Genomic DNA, 17,762 nt, shown 5'->3' with positions numbered 1-17,762 from the left:
TCCCACCCGAGGAATACCCTTTTCACCAGGACACTGGGGTGGGGGGCTCTTATGCATGAACCGACCTCCGGGGAACGAGCAATTCTTTGCCCAGTTGACTGCTTCTAGGGCACAAGGCCTAGGAGGGAAAGTTCTGGCAACATCCATTTCACTCAGCCACAACTACCCCAACGGCAGCGAGTGGGCCTGGGAATGCAGCTGAATGACCCTCAGCCTCCCAGGAGCCCCACCTGCGAGAGGGGTCTCAGAAAAGAGGTTTTGAGGCCAGCCCAGAGCAGGCTGGGCTGTCACTGTAATTGCACACACGCAGCTGAGCGCGGACATGACATTCGGCAGCTTTCGTCTGTGTTTATTTTTTTCATATAAAAGTTACATGTTTGAAATGTCTGCAGGAAGATGCCACCATCAGACAGGTTAGCTGGGGCATATATATTACAATGTAACCTTGTGGAGGTTGTGGGGCTGGAGCGGGAGATGCTCCCCAGAATCGGGTTTAGGTCAGACATGGTGTGTGCCTGCCCCTCCTTGCCACCCCCGACACCTGCAGGTGAGGACTGACCTCTGCAAGGAACGAGTCCTCCGCCTGGCTCCTATCTGTCTGTGAAGATGGATTCCCACAACCCGCCCGGCCCCCAAAAAGGAACAGATGAGCCATGGCCAGGCCGCAGCACTGAGCACAGAGCTCAGCAATAACCAGTGCCAGGAGCAGGGGGCGCAGGGGCACGCCTGCCATCAGTAAGTGAGACATACATCGCACCTTGCCGTCCTCACGCAGGGAGTCCCGGGCACTGCTCATGTGCTGCCTGGGCCCCGCTGCTCAGACCACCAAGGGCTCCCAACAAGGGCCTGGGGAGTTGCTTGGGCACACTGGGGCCAGGCACAGGGTCTGTTCTGAATTCAGGGAAGGTGAAGAGACCCCACCTCCACCCGGCTCAAGCCCAAGAACAAAGCAGACAGAGCTGTGGACAGCACCCGACCACAGACACGGTTCCGCCTGCTGCTGGGTGGAGAGGCCTGGTTTCTGAGGCTACAGCATGGCACTGGCATTGCCTGTGCTACAGAGGGGGACTCCTACGAGTCTCACAAATACAGGGAGAATTTCAGTTCGCACAAACCCAAGGGCCCTGTGTGCAGAGAGGCCCTCACACGCGCACAGCAGCATTCAACAGAGCTGGGCAAGGGAAGGGGAGAGGCAAGGATTGAAATGAAGGGACTTCAAAAAGAAGGAACAAACTAAAAACCCAACCCACACACAATACTGTTAATAAGCCAGCGACTCTACACACACACTCCTTAAATAATAAAGTGACAGGTCCCGGCTGGCCCTGCAGGACCACCGCCAGAGGGGGCCCGCCGCCAGAGGGGGTCCCGCCTGCCACTGCACGGCTTTCCTCCCTCTATCTACAGGACAAACAAAACATGGGAGAGGGGAAAAAACCCACATTTTCTTCTTGATAAATGCTGTTCAAAAACCCATGAAGGACTCAAAGTGACATGGTTGTTTTAAAAAAACCTAAATGATCAACAGATGTTGCTTTCTACGTTTTGCCTTTGTTCTGTTTGAACTGGGCTAAGTAAGCATAGTTAGACCCTGCTGTTCACTTGACCACGTCCTAAACCTGGGACAAGTGAGCACTCACATGACCCGGAGGCATGGGCTGGGGCAGCACGACTGGGTTCCCGCAGTGCCCTGCCTGCAGGCTCATGCTGGATGGAGGCCACAGAGCCGGGTGGCACAGGGCAGGTTCTGTTTGCCAAGCGCCCCACAAGCCTTGCCCAGATTGCCAAGCTCAGCAGCGAGAACGGTTTTGACGAGGAGGATGGAAAGAGCATCTGCTCTGGAAGCCGCTCTGCTGTGGGGAGAGTAGGGAGAGGGCGCACCTGCTGCAGCTGCTACCTTACGAGGCTCCTCCGCGGCCAGGCCTCTGCCTCCCTGCACCCCGACGGCCCATTCGGGTGCCTCAGGGATGCCCTTCCCTCCCAGGGGCACTGACAGCACTGGCTGAAAGGTCTGAAGAGCCAGAGGAGGAGCCCTGCTGGCCGGCCCAGGATAGGGCAAGGAGGGAGGGAAAGCCAGGGGATGGGGAGGGACAGGAGATGGAGTTTAAGGCACACAGCGAGCGATGGAGGAGGGAGGTGCGGGTCTCTCCCCTCTGAACTAACTCCCCCAGGAGCTCAGCTCTGGCCTCAGTTTGGTGAGGTTCAGAAGACTCCCAGCAATAAAAAGTACTTCTTGGATGATCAAGTCCTCCCTTACTCCAGCCTCCTCTGCTCAGCTCCCCAGGTGGTGTGGGAGGGGCCCAGTGGCCTGGGGTGGGGGGTAAGGGGTGACGGGATGACAGACACTGCTGCTGCTCTCAGGCGGGCGAGGGAGGCCCTGATGGCGCCAGTACCGCAGTGCAGAGCACCGGTTGCGGGGCTGCTAAGGCGTCACTTGCGTACCTTTCCGGGCCTGCTGCAAAGCTCACACCATCCTCCATGCAACAGAAGCGGAAGCGAGAAGTGAAAGGACCTCCTCCCAGTCTACTCTGTGTTCTGCCCACCCAGCTGCTCGCCCCCATTCCAGGGCCCCTGGAGGACAGCCCACCCCAGAAGGCCTCCCCTCATTTTCCATTTCAGAAGATTCAGGGACCCTGGAGCTCAGGGAAGGGGAGCACCCGCCACTTCCTTGGTCTGCTGATGAGGTCTCTACTGCTGTCTCCCTGGAGGGGAGTGGGTGGAAGGGCAAGAGGGGAGAGATGGAAGTAAAAGCAGAAAACAAAACCAAACCAGAAAACCACCGGTTTGCAAATTGGCAACAAGACCTGCCTGCTGGCTGCACTGAGGCCCACGGGTCTGCTCCCACAGAGGAGGGAGGCAGGAAGCGGCAGGCAGGCTCCAGCTCCCGCCCGGCCCCGCTAAGGCCCGGCCAGCCTCGTGGCTCCGAGGCCGGGACTCCTGCCATGCGCCTAACAGGTCCAAGGTCCTCTCCGGTCTGGGAGCTGCCCTCCACGCCCCTCGAGCATTCTCCTCGATCCCGGTGGCTGCTCCTAGGTCTTCTCTTCCCGGTCTGTTTTTCTCCTTGTTATGTTCCTGGGTTTAATTTTCAGAGACAGTTCCCATAGGGCCTCCTCAGCCAGGTGGTCACTGAAGTCATTGAAGAAGTTTATAATGTCGTCGTTCCTCCGGATGTCATAGTGCCTGGTGCAGGGGATGGGGAGCAGTCAGTGAGCACCTGTGTGGGCTGGACATCCACCCTCCTGGATGGTGCTGTGGGGACCATCCCCATAGCCTCGCAGCAAACGGATGCTGCAGGGGCTGCCGTTAACCAATGTGACAGAGGGGGGACACCAGCACTCAGATACAGTACCAGCACATGGAGCACAAACAGGGCCCTGAGGCTGGGCTGCTCAAAGGGAAGGGGCCCCAGGTGACCCCACTGCCCCCAACAATGCATGTCAGGGCCCGCCCTGGGGGAGCTCTGGTGCCTCGGAGTCAGGCAGGCCAGGGTTTGTCAGGCGCTTCTCACAGCAAGGTGGGCACCAGCTTCTGGTGTGTAAAATGGGAGGACGAGCTGTGCCGTCACGGGGTCCAGGCCCAGGGCCAGGCCTGGCATGGAGCCTGGTGGGCATGCTCTCAAGTCATCCTGGCAGAAATGGAAAGGCCTGGACTATATCCCTGCTCAGCAGGGGGTGGGTCCCTGGGTCCTCTGTGGCTCCCTCTCCCCTCGGCATCCCAGGCTGTCTCTCCTTGGGTGTGGCCCAGGGCTCAGCTCTGCCCAGCCCCCCCGGGGCGGCGGCACTCACGCCTGCTGGAAGCACCGCATGCTGTCGAGGATGTTGAACTGCTGCCACCGCTTGGAGAAGTTCACTTTCCCGTCGATGTAGTCTGGGTTTCCCAGGTGAACGAAGGTCAGGTCCTGCAGGATCAGCCCCCTGGGAGGACGGGTTAGGAAGCCTGTTACTGCTACAGGGAGGGGCTGGTTTGGCAGCTGCTCACTGCGAGTCCTAGCGCCTGACACATGACTCTAGCCCTTGCTGCTTCCAAATCCCAGAGCAAACCAAAGAGCCAGTCTGGGGTGCCTGTCTTTCCCAGAACAAACTCCCTCCTCAGCCTCTGGCCTCTGGCTCCACAAGCACCTGCTGGGGCCCTCGGAAGCCAGTACAGCTGATGAGGAGCCTGAGGGTGACATGGCTGCCATGGCTGCTAAAGTAACATTAAACAAATGAGCAGTAAAAAAAACAAACAAACAAACAAACAAACAAACAAAAAAAAATACAAAAAAAAAAAAAAAAAAAAAAAACCCAAAACCCAAACCAGGGGGCAGGGGCAGAGATCTCCTTTTATTAACAGGTGTGGTGGGCTGGGTGCAATGGCTCATACCTGTAATCCTAGTATTACAGGAGGCTGAGGCAGAAGGATTGAGCTCAAGAGTCTGAAAACAGCTAGGCTGGGTGTGGCGGCTCACACCTGTAATCCCAGCACTTTGAGAGGCCGAGGTGGGAGGATCACCTGAGGTCAGGAGTTTGAGATCAACCTGGCCAACATGGTGAAACCCCGTCTCTACTAAAAATACAAAAAGTAGCTGGGTGTGGTGGTGCACACCTGTAATCCCAGCTACTTGGGAGGCTGAGGTGGGAGAATCACTTGAACCTGTGAGGCAGAGGTTGCAGTGAGCCAAGATTGAGCCACTGCACTCCAGCCTGGGTAACAAGAATGTAACTCTGTCTCAAAAAATAAAAAATAAAAAATAAAATAAAACAAAATAAAATAAAAAAACAGTTTGAAACCAGCATGGGCAACATAGCAAGACCTCGTCCCTACAAAAAAATACAAAAATTAGCTGGGCATGGTGGTGTGCACCTGCAATCCCAGCTACTAAGGAGACTGATGTGGGAGGATTCCTTGAGCCCAGGAGTTCAAGGTTGCAGTGAGCTATGATTGCACCACTGCACTCCAGCCTGGGTGACAGAGACTCCGTCTTTATTAAACAAAGAAACAGGCCGGGTGTGATGACTCACGCCTGTAATCCCAGCACTTTGGAAGGCCAAGGCAGGTGGATGACCTGAGGTCAAGAGTTCGAGATTAGCCCGGCCAACACGGTGAAACCCCATCTCTACTAAAAAAATACAAAAAAAAAAAAAAAAAAAATTATCCGGGCATGGTTGTGCACGCCTGTAATCCCAGCTACTACTCAGGAGGCTGAGGTGGGAGAATTGCTTGAACTCAGGAGGCAGAGGTTGCAGTGAGCCAAGATCATGCCACTGTATTCCAGCCTGGGTCAGATGAGCGAGACGGGGGCAGCTCCTCCACTCAGGGAGAACTCAGATGTAAGGCCAGATGAGAGAGACGGGGGCAGCTCCTCCACTCAGGGAGAACTCAGCTTGAGGGAGCAGATGTGGAGCCATGGTGGGAAAGACTGTTAGCACTCAGAGCAGAAAGCCTGGGGATTTTTATCTCTGCGAGTTGAGGCCTGGAGGGCAGCCCTACAGGAGCCCTATAGGATGTGCCATTGAACACTCAGCCTTGGGATGCTGCTGAGTCTTGGTCTCTTGGAGAGTCTCAGTGTCTACAGCACACTAAAGGCTCTCGTAACTCCTGCAACAGACACTTGTTTGGCTTTGGTTATTCCGCCACGTCCCTTTGCTATGAAACATATTTCCTCCCACCCATGGTCCACACTCAGGAAGCACTTTCTGAACTTCTTTACACCAAGGCTCTCAAGGTTCCTGCGTGGCTGTGCATCCTCAGGTTGTTCTAGCGCAGCCACGTGTGAGGACACTGGAATACTGTGTGATGCCGTGTGTGGGGACAGGAGCCATACATCTGTCACAAGCATGGCTGCACACGCTCACGGGCAGGCTACGGAAGGAAACGAGAGCGGGGCTGGGGGCTGGGGAAGGAGAACCCGTGTTCTTCACCTGAGCCTTTCTGTTCTGTTTAAACTGTATTATAAGAAGCATTACGTATTATATTATATATATGTATTGTACATTATGTATTACAAGAACCTTAAGTAAAACCGAAGTACAAATGTCTCTGTTAGAAACCCCTAAATTAGGATTTCTCTGCTGGAGCCTGACAGATCTTCCCCAGAGCAATGGAGGCAAACCCAGGCGGGGCTGGGGGCCTGGAGGGGCTGCTACTCACAGGTACGGGATGCACGGCGGTTCCACCTCTGAGAGGGCGGCCCGGTAGGCTCGGAAGGAGGACGAGCTGTCAATCAGCGTGCAGTACTCGGCCAGGCCCTGGCAGGACAGGACAGGACAGGACAGGTGTGAGCGAGTGCTGGGGCAGTGCTGGGACAGAGCTCTGGTCCTCCTCACTAACAGGAGGGTCAACCACCCTCTGCCCACCTCCACAGGTCCCACCACGTGCAAACATCCAGCCAGGTGTGGGTCCTGGCCCTGGCCAGCAGGGATTCTGTCCTTTTCAACGAGTGTCAGCCCAACCCCTGGTCACAGGGGGACTTCAGGCCGTTCTATGGAGAAACACCTCACAGTACTCATTGTGCCTGGGCAGCCAGCGCCTACGTGTGTACGACGTCCCGGAAGATGGGCTCCTGCCAGCCAGACGAGCTTCCCAGGCACACACTGAGTGGCGTCACTCCTGGCTTGGAGCTGCCTTCGCTCTGCCCTGCACTCAGGGAGGACCAACTAGAGACGGCATGTGACCTCGCCCTCCTCAGGGCTGGAGGCTTCTCTCCTGCAGGGGCGGGGGGCTCCTGCCTAGGAGACTCAGCCAGCCCTGCCCCACTCAGAAGGCCCCTCTCCTGCCTCTTCTCCTGTTAGGTGCCTGTCCCTGAAGTGCTGCCTCCTCAGGAACCCTCTTGCAGAGAGGCCGTGTGAATTTCCCACCTCTCCCCATACACTAGCTTACAACCATCCCTGAACATGGGCTTGAACAAGACGACCCTGGGTGGCCTGGCTGACACCTGGGTCTCTGACATGACCCCTGGGTGGCCTGGGTCACATTCGGGTTCCTGACACGACCCCCAGGTGGCCTGGCTGACCCTCGGGTCCCTGACATGACCTCTGGGTGGCCTGGCTGACACTCAAAGCTATGGGGTTTGCCCCCATTTGCAATAATATTTCCCCACACAGGATAAAGGCCCAACTCCTCACCAGGCTCCTGAGGCTCTCGTGACCTAGAGCTGGTCCCCTTCTCTGGGGATGTGGTCCCCTGGCCTCCTCCTGTTCCTGGAGGTGCCAATGCCCACCTGCTCCCAGTTGTGCACTCCTTTGTCCCCTTTGATTCTCTTCCCTTCCCAGGAAACTCCTCCTCCTCTACAGGTGGTGGCATGAGTGACACTTCCTCTGGGCTGGCCCACCTGCCCGCCCTTCCTCTTTTAGCGCTTATCCAGCAGAAACCCAGCCAACATCATGCTGGGCTGTTCACCGTGCATCCCCAGCACCTACCGCAGCGCCCGGCCCGAAGCAGACCCTTCAGAAGAACGGGTTGAGGAAGGGCAGGGAGATGGGAACCCAGGGATGGGCCTGCTGGGTGGCAGCAGAACACCAGGACGTGACCACCCTGGAACCAACCTCGGAGCTCCCTGGGGCCTGAAGATTGGGGATCAGAGACAGGAAGGTGGGAGGGTAGCTGTCCTGGCCACACAGCATGTCGGTGGCAGAGCACGGGCCTAGGCCCAGCCTTTACTTCAGTGGGAGCACCTTCTGCCACAGCTGGTTGTCTGAGGGCTGCGTGGCCCCCTTTACCAGCCATCCTCCCAACCACGCCCCAAGGCCACTCACCTCTGAGGTCTGCTTCTGCCACTCCAGCCTGCGGATGGGCGCTGAGTCCAGGGCAGAGAGGATGGCCAAGTAGGAGTTGAAGTTATTCAGCTTCCGCAAGTGCTGCCGAGAGAGGGGCGGCGCCGTGAGGCAGGAGGGTAGGCGGGTCCCGGGCTCCCCAGGCAGGGACTGATAGTGGGGGCCTGGGGAGGACTTGGCCACCATTACCTTCATGATCTTGATGAACTTTAAGAGCAGCCGTTCCCTGTCCTGGGCCTTTTCCTGTAACATGATTATGGACCGGACCCTGCATGGACCAAGGGAAAAAGAAACAGCTGAGCTGACCGGTCCCTGCAGGCCCCAGGGGTCCTGGTGGAGACAGGACCTGTACGACTTCCATGCCAGTGGTCACCAGCCCACCCCTACTGAGTACCTGCAGCCTGCCCCAGGCATAGACCTACTTTCTGCTCTCCAGGAGCTCACAGCATCCCGGGACAGAGGCAAGACACCACAAGGAAATCTGGTGACAATAAATCTGGTGACCATAAGGAAATCTGGTAAAGGCCCAAAAGGGGCTTTGAATCTGCAGGTGGAGCATGGGAGGATCAAAGCAGAGCCTTTCCCGACAAGCATGGACCCCAAGTAGCAGCGGGCTGGGCAAGTTCCTTGTTTGGCACAGGACTGGCTCGGGGAGACCCGCTAGCACGTGACGTTAAGAAGTCACTTTTGGCAGCCACGAGGGAAGGAACTTCTGAGAACCTTAGTAGCAACCAAAGCCGAGACCAAAGCCACAGGCCAGTCTCATCTGTGGGATAAATGCAGCAGGGTGTCACGCTGGCCTCAGTTTCCTGTGGTTCACAGGGACCACTACCAGGGTCACTTAGAGGAGGTGCCACACTTTGCACTGCTTCTTTTTTTTTTTTTTAAGAGACCCATCTGTCACCCGGTGCACTGAGTATATCTCACTGCAGTCTTGAACTCCTGGGTTCAACTGTTGCTCCTGCCCCAGCTTCCGGAGTAGCTGGGACTATAGGTATGTACCACTGCACCTGGCTAATTTTAATTTTTTGTAGAGATGGGGGTCTCTCTATGTTGTCCAGGCTGGTCTCAAACTCCTGTGCTCAAGTGATCCTCCTGCCTTGGCCTCCCAATGTCCTGGGATTATAGGTGTGAGCCACTGTGCTTGCACCTCTGTGCAGCCAGGCCCTGTGGAGTGTGCCCCCAAGCTTCCTGCACCCAGCCAGAGGCTGGTGTCAGAAGCCAGGCTTGGGGCCTTGTGTGCAACTTCCGTCTGCCTTAGAAACCACATCCTGTTGGGCAAAACCCTACGCTGGATTGCCATGGCTAACCATGCTTTCCCCAGGACGGAGTGCTTCTGTGGGGAGGATGGCAGGAAAAGGGGAGATGATCTCGGGGCCTTTAAAACACATCAGACATTCTCCTGGAGGCAGCAGTGGGTAGTGGGGGGCGCACAGCTGCTGAGCTCTGGGCGGGGTCCTGCCTGATGCTGAGCTGCTGTGGGGGCTCTGTCGCCTCTTGAAGAGACAAGAGCTCTGCTTTATAAACACACTACTGGGATTCATTTTGCTTTAAGAATTAAAGACTAGGCTGGGCGCAGTGGCTCAGGCCTGTAATCCCAGCACTTTGGGAGGCCGAGGCGGGCAGATCACAAGGTCAAGAGATCAAGACCATCTTGGCTAACACGGTGAAACCCTGTTTCTACTAAACAATACAAAAAATTAGCCGGGCGTGTTGGCGGGCGCCTGTAGTCCCAGCTACTTGGGAGACTGAGGCAGGAGAATGACGTAAACCAGGGAGGTGGAGCTTGCAATGAGCTGAGATTGCACCACTGCACTCCAGCCTGGGCGACAGAGCGAGACTCCATCTCAAACACACACACACACACACACACACACACACACACACACACACACACACACAGAATTAAAGACTAAATACAAACATTAATGTTATAGAGCCCACTCTTGTGCTGTTTTGTCAGGCAGAGTCAGTTGAGTGTCAGCCTGAGATTGCCTGGCAGTGACAGGGCAGGAGGGCAAACTCGACGCCCTTCCCAACGCCACCTATGGCAGACATTGCTCCTCGACCCTGGCACTCTTCCCCACTGAGCCTCCTCGACCAGGTGGCCACTTCCAGCAAGCCCCGTCCTGTCCCTGCCCTTGTCCTCTGCCTGCCCCTGTCCTCTGTCTACCGTTCGTGGTCAATGCTCGCGGGGCCCCCAGGAGCTTAGAGGAATGAAAGAGGTAGCTCCTTCTCCCACCACTCGAGCTCCCTGCAAAGGAAAACGCAGAGCCCACCCAGACGTGCCACCAACCAGAGCAACAGGGCTTGGCGCTGGGCCCCTCTTACCAGTAGGACATGTTGTTGAAGTGCTCCGTGAACTGGGTCAAGTTGGGGCTCTTTTCCTCATTCTGTTCTTTTGCCCAAAGCAAAACCTCAGGAATCTGCAAAAGGAAAGAAGGCAGCTGGAGGTGGAGCCCCCGGCTTTCCCGTAATGGGGGTTTCTCTCATTCAGGGACAACCAGTGTGGCTCCCCATGGCAGGAGCAGCCTGTACCTCTATTTTATAGAAGAGCTCAGCATCCAGCAGAGTTAGCTGCTCCGCGATCTCATGACTGTGAAAGTCGTGCAAGGTCCCCGGCCTGGAAGACAGAGGCGTGAGAAGAGCCGTCAGGGGTGGGGAGGGCGGTGGGGAGAGGTAAGCAGGCCCGGGCTGCAGGTGTCAGAGCAGGAGAGCCTCTCTGCCCAGCAGGCGCGTGGAGGCTACGTGGCGGGGAAGCCCCAAAAGGCTCCCTGGGGCCCTATGGGCCTCCTGCCTCTCTCCGGGACAACACCGTCTGCCTTTCTCTCCTGCTTTTGCCGAGTGTGTCCAGCAGCTTCTGGAATCAGGAGACTGAGTCTCCCTCATGAGCTCATGGACAACTGAGATGCCAAGAAGGCTCGCTCATGGCTGGAGCCCACTTCCAGGTGGCCAGCAAGAACAGAGATGGTGCCAAAGAAACGAAGGCTATGCGCTCACCGGAAGGAGCCCACTATTCAAAAGACATCTATAGCTGCAAATGGCACTCACCGTCGGTGTAGAGGGGGCGGGCCACAGACAGGAATCTTTATGCAGATTTTTTTTTTTTTTTTTTTGAGAGGGAGTCTGGCTCTGTTGCCCATGTTGGACTGTGGTGGCCGGATCTCAGCTCACTACAAGCTCCGCCTCCCGGGTTTACGCCATTCTCCTGCCTCAGCCTCCCGAGTAGCTGGGACTACAGGCGCCCGCCACCACGCCCGGCTAGTTTTTTCTATTTTTTAGTAGAGATGGGGTTTCACCGTGTTAGCCAGGATGGTCTCGATCTCCTGATCTCGTGATCCGCCCATCTCGGCCTCCCAAAGTGCTGGGATTACAGGCTTGAGTCACTGCGCCCGGCCTCTTTATGCAGATTCTTAGGGATGGTCAGGGTAGCCTGGAGGGCCGGACTAGCATCAACCACTGCCATGTTCATGCTGGGACAACCCAGAACTGACCCAAGCCCAGGGTGTGTGCACTCCTGCCCTGTCCTCTGAAGCCCCATGCCCTGCTGCCCACTTCCTACTCACAAGGGGATCACCACCCAATATGTGTCTCCTGGAGAAGAGGCCCAGCCCCCAGGGACCCACAGGGCTGTTCCTGAGGCATCTCATCAAAGCGCCTGTGCAGAACCAGGATGGGGCTGTGGGGCTGGCAGGGAGGGAGGGTAAACTGAGAAAGGCACGGCTCCTGGGGAAGAGGCGGGGCTGGAGAGGTGGGCTCCTCACCTGGCTGCTACCCCCCGGGCCGCCAGGGGCTGGCCAGAGGTGGCACACCTGAGCAGCTTCTTCTGGTCCACCTTGTCCAGGATGTTCTTCCGGAGCACACGGGCCAGGCTCAGCTCCCCGTTGCACACCAGACGGAAGACCAGTTCCATCAGCAGCTTCAGGATCTCTTCTGTCAATTCCACCAGGCTGAAGGACCAGAGCACAAGGTGAGGAGCAGGAAGACAAGACACAGAGCTGGCTGGGAAACTTCTCATGGGAAGAGAGCAGGAGACGAGAGCCTGGGATGGCTGCCTGCATTCTTAGAGGTGTTGGGATGGTCATACCACCTGCCACACATGCAACAGCCATCTGTTGGCACTGGACAAGCGCCAGGGACTCTGCTGGGGCCTGGGCTGCAGGGACAAGTCCCACACGAATCCCGCCCTGGGGAGCTGCTGCTCCCATTGGGCGATGAGACACCAAGACTTCCTGACCTCTCAGACTAGATGCCTGAGGGATGCTCCCCAACTTGCCCTGCTGAGAGCTGTCCACGCGTGGCCATTTCCCAGCCGCACAGCCACTGACCACGGTCATCTCCCCCAGCAGGAGGAATACAGTCCGCCTGATGGAGATTCGTTAGCGGAACCGATATGGCAAGTGCCATGCCGTCCATGGAAACACTGAGGAGGGAGGGAGAGGCAGCCTCTCCCATTCCAGCCTCCACACAGCCTCCACCACGGCTGGTGGCTGAGAGCACGCCTGCTGGAGACTGGACCTAAGATACCCATGGGAGCAGGTGGGTGTGGCGGGTTCTCTCCTGAGGGTCCACAAGGGACCTCATGAGGAAATCCAGGGCCTGGGCGCGGGGTGGAGAGACACCTCACCCACCTCACCCTGGCCTGCTGGGGACAGGCCATTCTCTCAAAGGACCAAGATAATGCAGGCAAGAGCCAGCTCTGCCCAGAGCCGATGGGCAGGAGAAGCAGGTGGATTGGAGCCTTTGCCTCCCCATTGGCCCCCTAGGACCCCAAGGGTGAAGCACTCACCAAAGCTCATCCACCACCCGCACCAGCACGAAGAATGTGTTCTTGCTGACGCGCTTCTTGAATGTGTCGGCAAAGGGAGAGAATTTCTCGTATGTGGAGCACGGGTTAAAGAAATAGTCACGTGGTCAGCCGGGGGTGGTGGGAGTGGAGGACTGACTCCTGGGGACCACTTGCTGAGCGCTCACAATGTGCCCGTCTCCCTGCGTGTAAAGCACTGGCATCCAGAAATGAGGGCACGGGACTAGCGCTAGCGCGGGGCAACAACTGCAAAGCCAGGATCTGAGCACAGGCATCTGACCCCAGGGATGCCCCTGGCTGCTGTCCTCTCTTGCCTGCCATGCCATCTCTGCTGCACTGTCCAGGCCTGCCTTTCTGTTGGGTTCACCGCGAGGTGCCCGTGAGACTACAGACATGTAGAGAGTGCCTTGCTGAACCTTAGGTAGAGAACGGTGGGCCCAAACCAAACACCCTTAAAACCCCAGCTCGCTGGGCAGGTGTGTAGGCCAGAAGTGTCGCCTTCCAGTCTTTCTGTGAGTTTCCATCCTGAGGCTGCCTCCCTGGGCTCTGCAGGGGAGCTCTTGCCTCCGTGACACTGGGCCGGGTCTCTCTTCCCAGAGCTGCAGCACGCTCCAAATTGGCTCCCTGTCTCCAGGGCAGCCCTTCTAGCACCTGACCAGCTCTGGCTCATGCCCTGAGGTTGGGCTCTGCTTTGCGGTCAGGGTTTCCTGCCCGGCTGTTGTGCTTGCCATCAACTCTCCAGACCTCTCCGATACCCTCCTGCTCTCTCTCTAGCGATCCTGGACCTTCCAAGTCATGGGGCTCGGGACAGAGCAATGTAGCAGGGACAATGGTTTGGCCCACAGCACAGGGGTCGCCAGCCAATCAGGCCCAGACCTTGATGCTGCACCATTTCCATGATGGCTGAGCCGGGCAGAGGCGGAGAGCCTGGGCGCTGGCAGCAGGGGGCAAGTGGCATATGGCTGCTTTCCCACCAAGCAGCCACATGGGTCAGGTCCTTCATGTCTCTGAGCCTCGGTTTCCTCAATTACACAATAGAAAATTACAGAGCAGTGGCCCCATGTATAGTATGGTAATTTTACACACACCCACACACACGTATTAAAAAATGGTCATAGAGCTAGGTGAAAGCACACATGTAAAGCACATCTCGCCTGACCAGCAAGTCCTCGACACGTGTAAGTGACAGCCATTCGCTGAGCCAGGCCTGTGAGCAGGCACTCTGAGTGACAGAACTTGCCAGGGACCCGAGACTCTGCCAATGGAAGATGTCCACATCTGTCTTGATAGATTAGGAATTCTAAAGGTTACCACGAGGGGAGAACGGAAGGCCAGGAGGTCTGCAGGAGACCCCAAGTGGAGCAGTGAAGGCTCAGGGCACACAGGAAGGGGCGAGGGCGCTGGTGGACTCAGGATTTCCTACCCTAGGTGGTGGCGGCTGCCCAGCAGATGGCAGCCGTGGGCTATGTGCTAAGAGGTGAGGTGGCTGAGGAGCAGCCGACCCAGTCTGCCTTCCTGGAGCAGCAGCTGCAGGTCAGCCTCATAGGGTGGGCAGGTTCGAACTTGAAGAAGCAACGGGTCCCACAAGTGGGTCCTTTCAAGCCCCTGGGGTCCTTCTCAGCCACTACTGCAGAGGGTGACATTTACTGAGGGTGGGCCTGTGAGGTAGATCTGGGGACAGGAGCCCATTCCAGTTGTGGATGTGGCAGTCGCAGAGTCCGCTGCGGGGGAGGTGACCGTGCTGACCCCTGAGCTTTCTATTTGGGTCTTGGTGTCCATCGTGCCCAACGTCCTGGGGCTCAGCTCTGAGAAGCTGCCAGAGCCGACCATGGGGGGTCTCTGCAGGGGCGTCTGCAGGACCGGCACACTCGCTCCCTCCCAGTCCGGGGCATATCTCATTCTTTTTTAGAATCATCCAGTGACTACAACTGCCACCAGGCACACATTCCCAGACTACGTACGTTCCAGCCTCTTCACATCATTTCACTCGACCTTTTAAGAGATGAGGAACTTGCCCGAGCTCAAAGCTGGAATGCAGGAGGGTAGAGGTGGGAACCTTGGTCCGTGGGGCTCCTGTGTCCCCACTTCAATCACACTGCCACCCAACATGCTGCTCAGCTTCCCCCATGAAGGCTGAGGGGCAAGAGGGCCCTTCTCTCTCTGAAATGCCCATGGCACAGGGGCCGTGGGTCAGGCAGGAAAGGATATCTGTACTGCAGCTTCTTGATGAGCTCCTCTGGGGAGATGAAGGTCCTGTAGGTGGTCAGGAAGGCCTCGCAGTACAACACCAAATCTAGAGGGAAAAGCAACACAAGCTGCTTGTCAGGGTGCAGAGGGCTGAGGGTGGGAGCTGGGGTGGATGTGAGTCCTTGCTCTGAGAGAGGCAGGGGAGACGGCACGGGGAGTGGGACAGGCGAGGGAGCCAGGGGCCTGGGAACCCACTCTGGTGCCTCCGCCTGCATGTCCCAGAGAAGTCACACATCCTCTCTGTCCATCTCTCAAAGGAAATGGCAGATCAGAGAGGGACAACAGGAATGAGTTTTATCTCATGGGCACTTCCTACCGACGATAGTGCTGCCTGGAGAACCGTGCTGTAGGAGCTGAGGCCAGCTCTGGTCCCAGCGGAAGAGGGCACTTAGGCTGACAAGTGATGCCTGCCCTAGGCATCAAAACCCGGAGGCATGCCTGTTCCAGGTAGGAGCCAGCCCTGGATTAGACTCTGAGAGGCTCTGCCTATCCGAGTCTAATGCTTCAGAGGGTCTTAGCCATCATGGGCACAAAGGAAATAATCTGTTCAAACTTGTCAGCAGGATCCTGAAATGAAATCCTAGGCAGTACTTTTATTTTTAAATTATTATTATTATTATTTTTGAGACAGGGTCTCACTCTACCGCCCAGGCCACAGTGCAGTGGTGCGATCTTGGTTCACTGCAACCTCTGCCTCCTGGGTTCAAGTGATTCTTCTGCCTCAAGCTTCCAGAGTACCTGGGACCACAGGAACGCACCACCACGCCTGACGATTTTTGTATTTTTAGTAGAGACAAGGTTTCACCATGTTGGCCAGTCTAGTCTCAAACTCCTGGCCTTAAGTGGCCTCCCCAAAGTGCTGGGATTACAGGTATGAGCCACTGTGCCCAGCCAGTACTTTTAGATGGTAGGGTCCAACCCAAAACTCTGGGGAAATTCCACGTTTTGGGTCCTAAGGGATAGGCTGAAGAGGCACAGCCTGGGCCAGGTACTAAGGAGGGGCGTGGTGCCAGCCACTGGGCAGATGTGGGCTGGCAGCTCCAGTCCACCCCTCACTTCTCCACGCCTGCCTCCTCTAAGAGGAGGCTGGTACCAGCCAGGGACTCCCAGACTTCCCAGAATTACAACAGCCTTATTTATTTGCTGTGGTGACACCTTCTCAACTGTGCTATCTCTGATATTACAGAAAAAAGTGGAATTTTAAAACGTAGGACACTGCCTGAGCCAACAGGTGGCCAACAGGCAGCCAGACTCACTCCCTGCAGCCACCCCCCATGGCTGCTGAGGTGTGAGACCCAAGGAGGCTCCGCAGCCGTGTTCCTCACTGTGAGGCTGGGCACACACATGCACGGCTTAAATCTTGTGCTCTGGGCACAGACCACCTGCTCCCACCTTCTCACTCATTCCCGAGCTGCTGGGTAGAGGAACCTTGACGAACCAATGTCTCCAGCTGAGCCATGCTGGCTTGGCTCCTGCCCCCACCCTTGCCCCATCCCCTTCTGCATCAAACAAGAGAGGAAAACCCATGTCTGCTCTTGCACTGGAGGCTGCATGGGGTAAGGCCGGCAGGTGAGGGAGGCTCCAGGCTGAGAATCACAGCACGGCCCATGTGCACCGCGCTCGGGCTCATTCCGGGGCCCCCACACCCACTCAGTTCACTGTCAAGCTTGGATTTCTATTTCTGTTCAAAGAGTGCTTCAGGAAGGAAGCAGAGATGGCCCAGTATAGACCCACACCTGCTTCTGGAAGAATGGGCCCAAGTCAACTGCCCTTTGCGGGTGCATCATTGCCAGTAGCCATGGCGACTTCGTGGGACTTGCTGGTGAGCACTGGGCCACGCCCTGAACATACGCCACATCCTTCAATGCCCAGAGCAATCCCACAAGGGCAGAGAGGCCTGTTACCCCACCGAGAGAGGAGGAGCCTGGGCACGAGGCCACACCACCACACCGGGTCTGCGCCCATGTCTGCCCAATTTCAGAGCCCTCCCTCCTCTGCTGTGCCCTGGATTATGGCAGATGGGACAGCACCTGGCTTTTGGGACCGGCAGTGCCGTGCCACTCCTCTAGCGATCACAGGACTCTCGGTGTGGCCCTGAGCACTCTGTGCACCCTAGCTCACCTGGTCTTTGTGACAGCCCTAAAAGGCCCCAAAATTGTTCCTCATTTTCCTCCCAAGGAATTGGAAGCTCTGGAGCTGACAGGCCTGGCACACAGTTGCCAAGGGATAGACAGGATCTAAGCTGAGGCCTGAGGCCAAGGCTGACCTGACCTTCTCCCATGCAGGTCCTGACACCTGAGAGCAGAGCCACACAACCACAAAGCACCCCCACATGGCCTCTCCCTGCCAAGCCCTGCTCGGCAGGCTGGGTTCCACAGCCCTGAGCCATGGGGCTCCCAGCCACTCGTGCTGCTGGGGCAGTCTATGGCTTGCAGGAAGCACCTGCCCAAGAAGCTTGCTTTGTTACCTGCCACAAGGTGCTTCACCCTCCCAGCGGAGCCATGGCTTCTGCCTCAGTAATACTTTCCTAGGTACAACCTTAGTTCTGGGGAGCCTCCAACCCTCCTGCTAATAACATCAGGCACAGCTCCCACCGGCACAGAGCCTCCTCTCAGCAGGTCCAGCTAGCAAAAGCCAGAAGCCTCTTGGCTGTCCTGTCTCGGGGCTGTACCCAACAGGACAGTGGAGTTCACCCTTTGGAGCCGAGGTCTGAAGCCAGCTCCCATTTCAGCCCCTCACTGTGGACAAAAAGGAAACGAAAGTCACTCCTGTGCCCGACTGAGGATGGAGCCCCACTGTGTCAGGCAGGGAGGGGATTCACTGCAGAGAAGCCAAGTGAGGGCTGCGCTCAGGATGGTGCTGATCACGCCCCCAGCACCGCTGACGTGCGGGGCAGGTTTCACGCTCCCTCACGTAATCTGCACAACAACGGGCACTGTTCACCCCTTCAACAAGTG

General features: G+C 57.0%; 1 protein-coding gene across 8 annotated transcripts in view; it reads right to left on the bottom strand.

The window, feature by feature from the left end:
- Nucleotides 1–326: 326 nt before the first annotated feature.
- Nucleotides 327–17,762, bottom strand: part of RAPGEF1 (Rap guanine nucleotide exchange factor 1) — a 162,968-nt gene continuing 145,532 nt past the window's right edge. For all 8 annotated transcript variants that reach the window (XM_030919859.1, XM_030919855.1, XM_010372845.2 and 5 more), the window contains 10 exons: nt 14,767–14,851; nt 12,541–12,633; nt 11,516–11,701; nt 10,290–10,374; nt 10,083–10,177; nt 7,941–8,019; nt 7,734–7,835; nt 6,130–6,227; nt 3,786–3,914; nt 327–3,180 (listed from right to left, as the gene is read on the bottom strand). In XM_030919859.1, the coding sequence (XP_030775719.1) occupies nt 3,030–3,180; nt 3,786–3,914; nt 6,130–6,227; nt 7,734–7,835; nt 7,941–8,019; nt 10,083–10,177; nt 10,290–10,374; nt 11,516–11,701; nt 12,541–12,633; nt 14,767–14,851 (1,103 nt within the window). In that variant the 3' untranslated portion in view covers nt 327–3,029. The remainder of the gene's footprint in view (nt 3,181–3,785; nt 3,915–6,129; nt 6,228–7,733; nt 7,836–7,940; nt 8,020–10,082; nt 10,178–10,289; nt 10,375–11,515; nt 11,702–12,540; nt 12,634–14,766; nt 14,852–17,762) is intronic.

The sequence above is a fragment of the Rhinopithecus roxellana genome, chromosome 16 (genome assembly GCF_007565055.1).
Source record: "Rhinopithecus roxellana isolate Shanxi Qingling chromosome 16, ASM756505v1, whole genome shotgun sequence".
Lineage (NCBI taxonomy): Eukaryota > Metazoa > Chordata > Mammalia > Primates > Cercopithecidae > Rhinopithecus > Rhinopithecus roxellana.
Note: the sequence above shows the minus strand (reverse complement) of the source record. Positions and strands in the feature narration are given on the sequence as shown.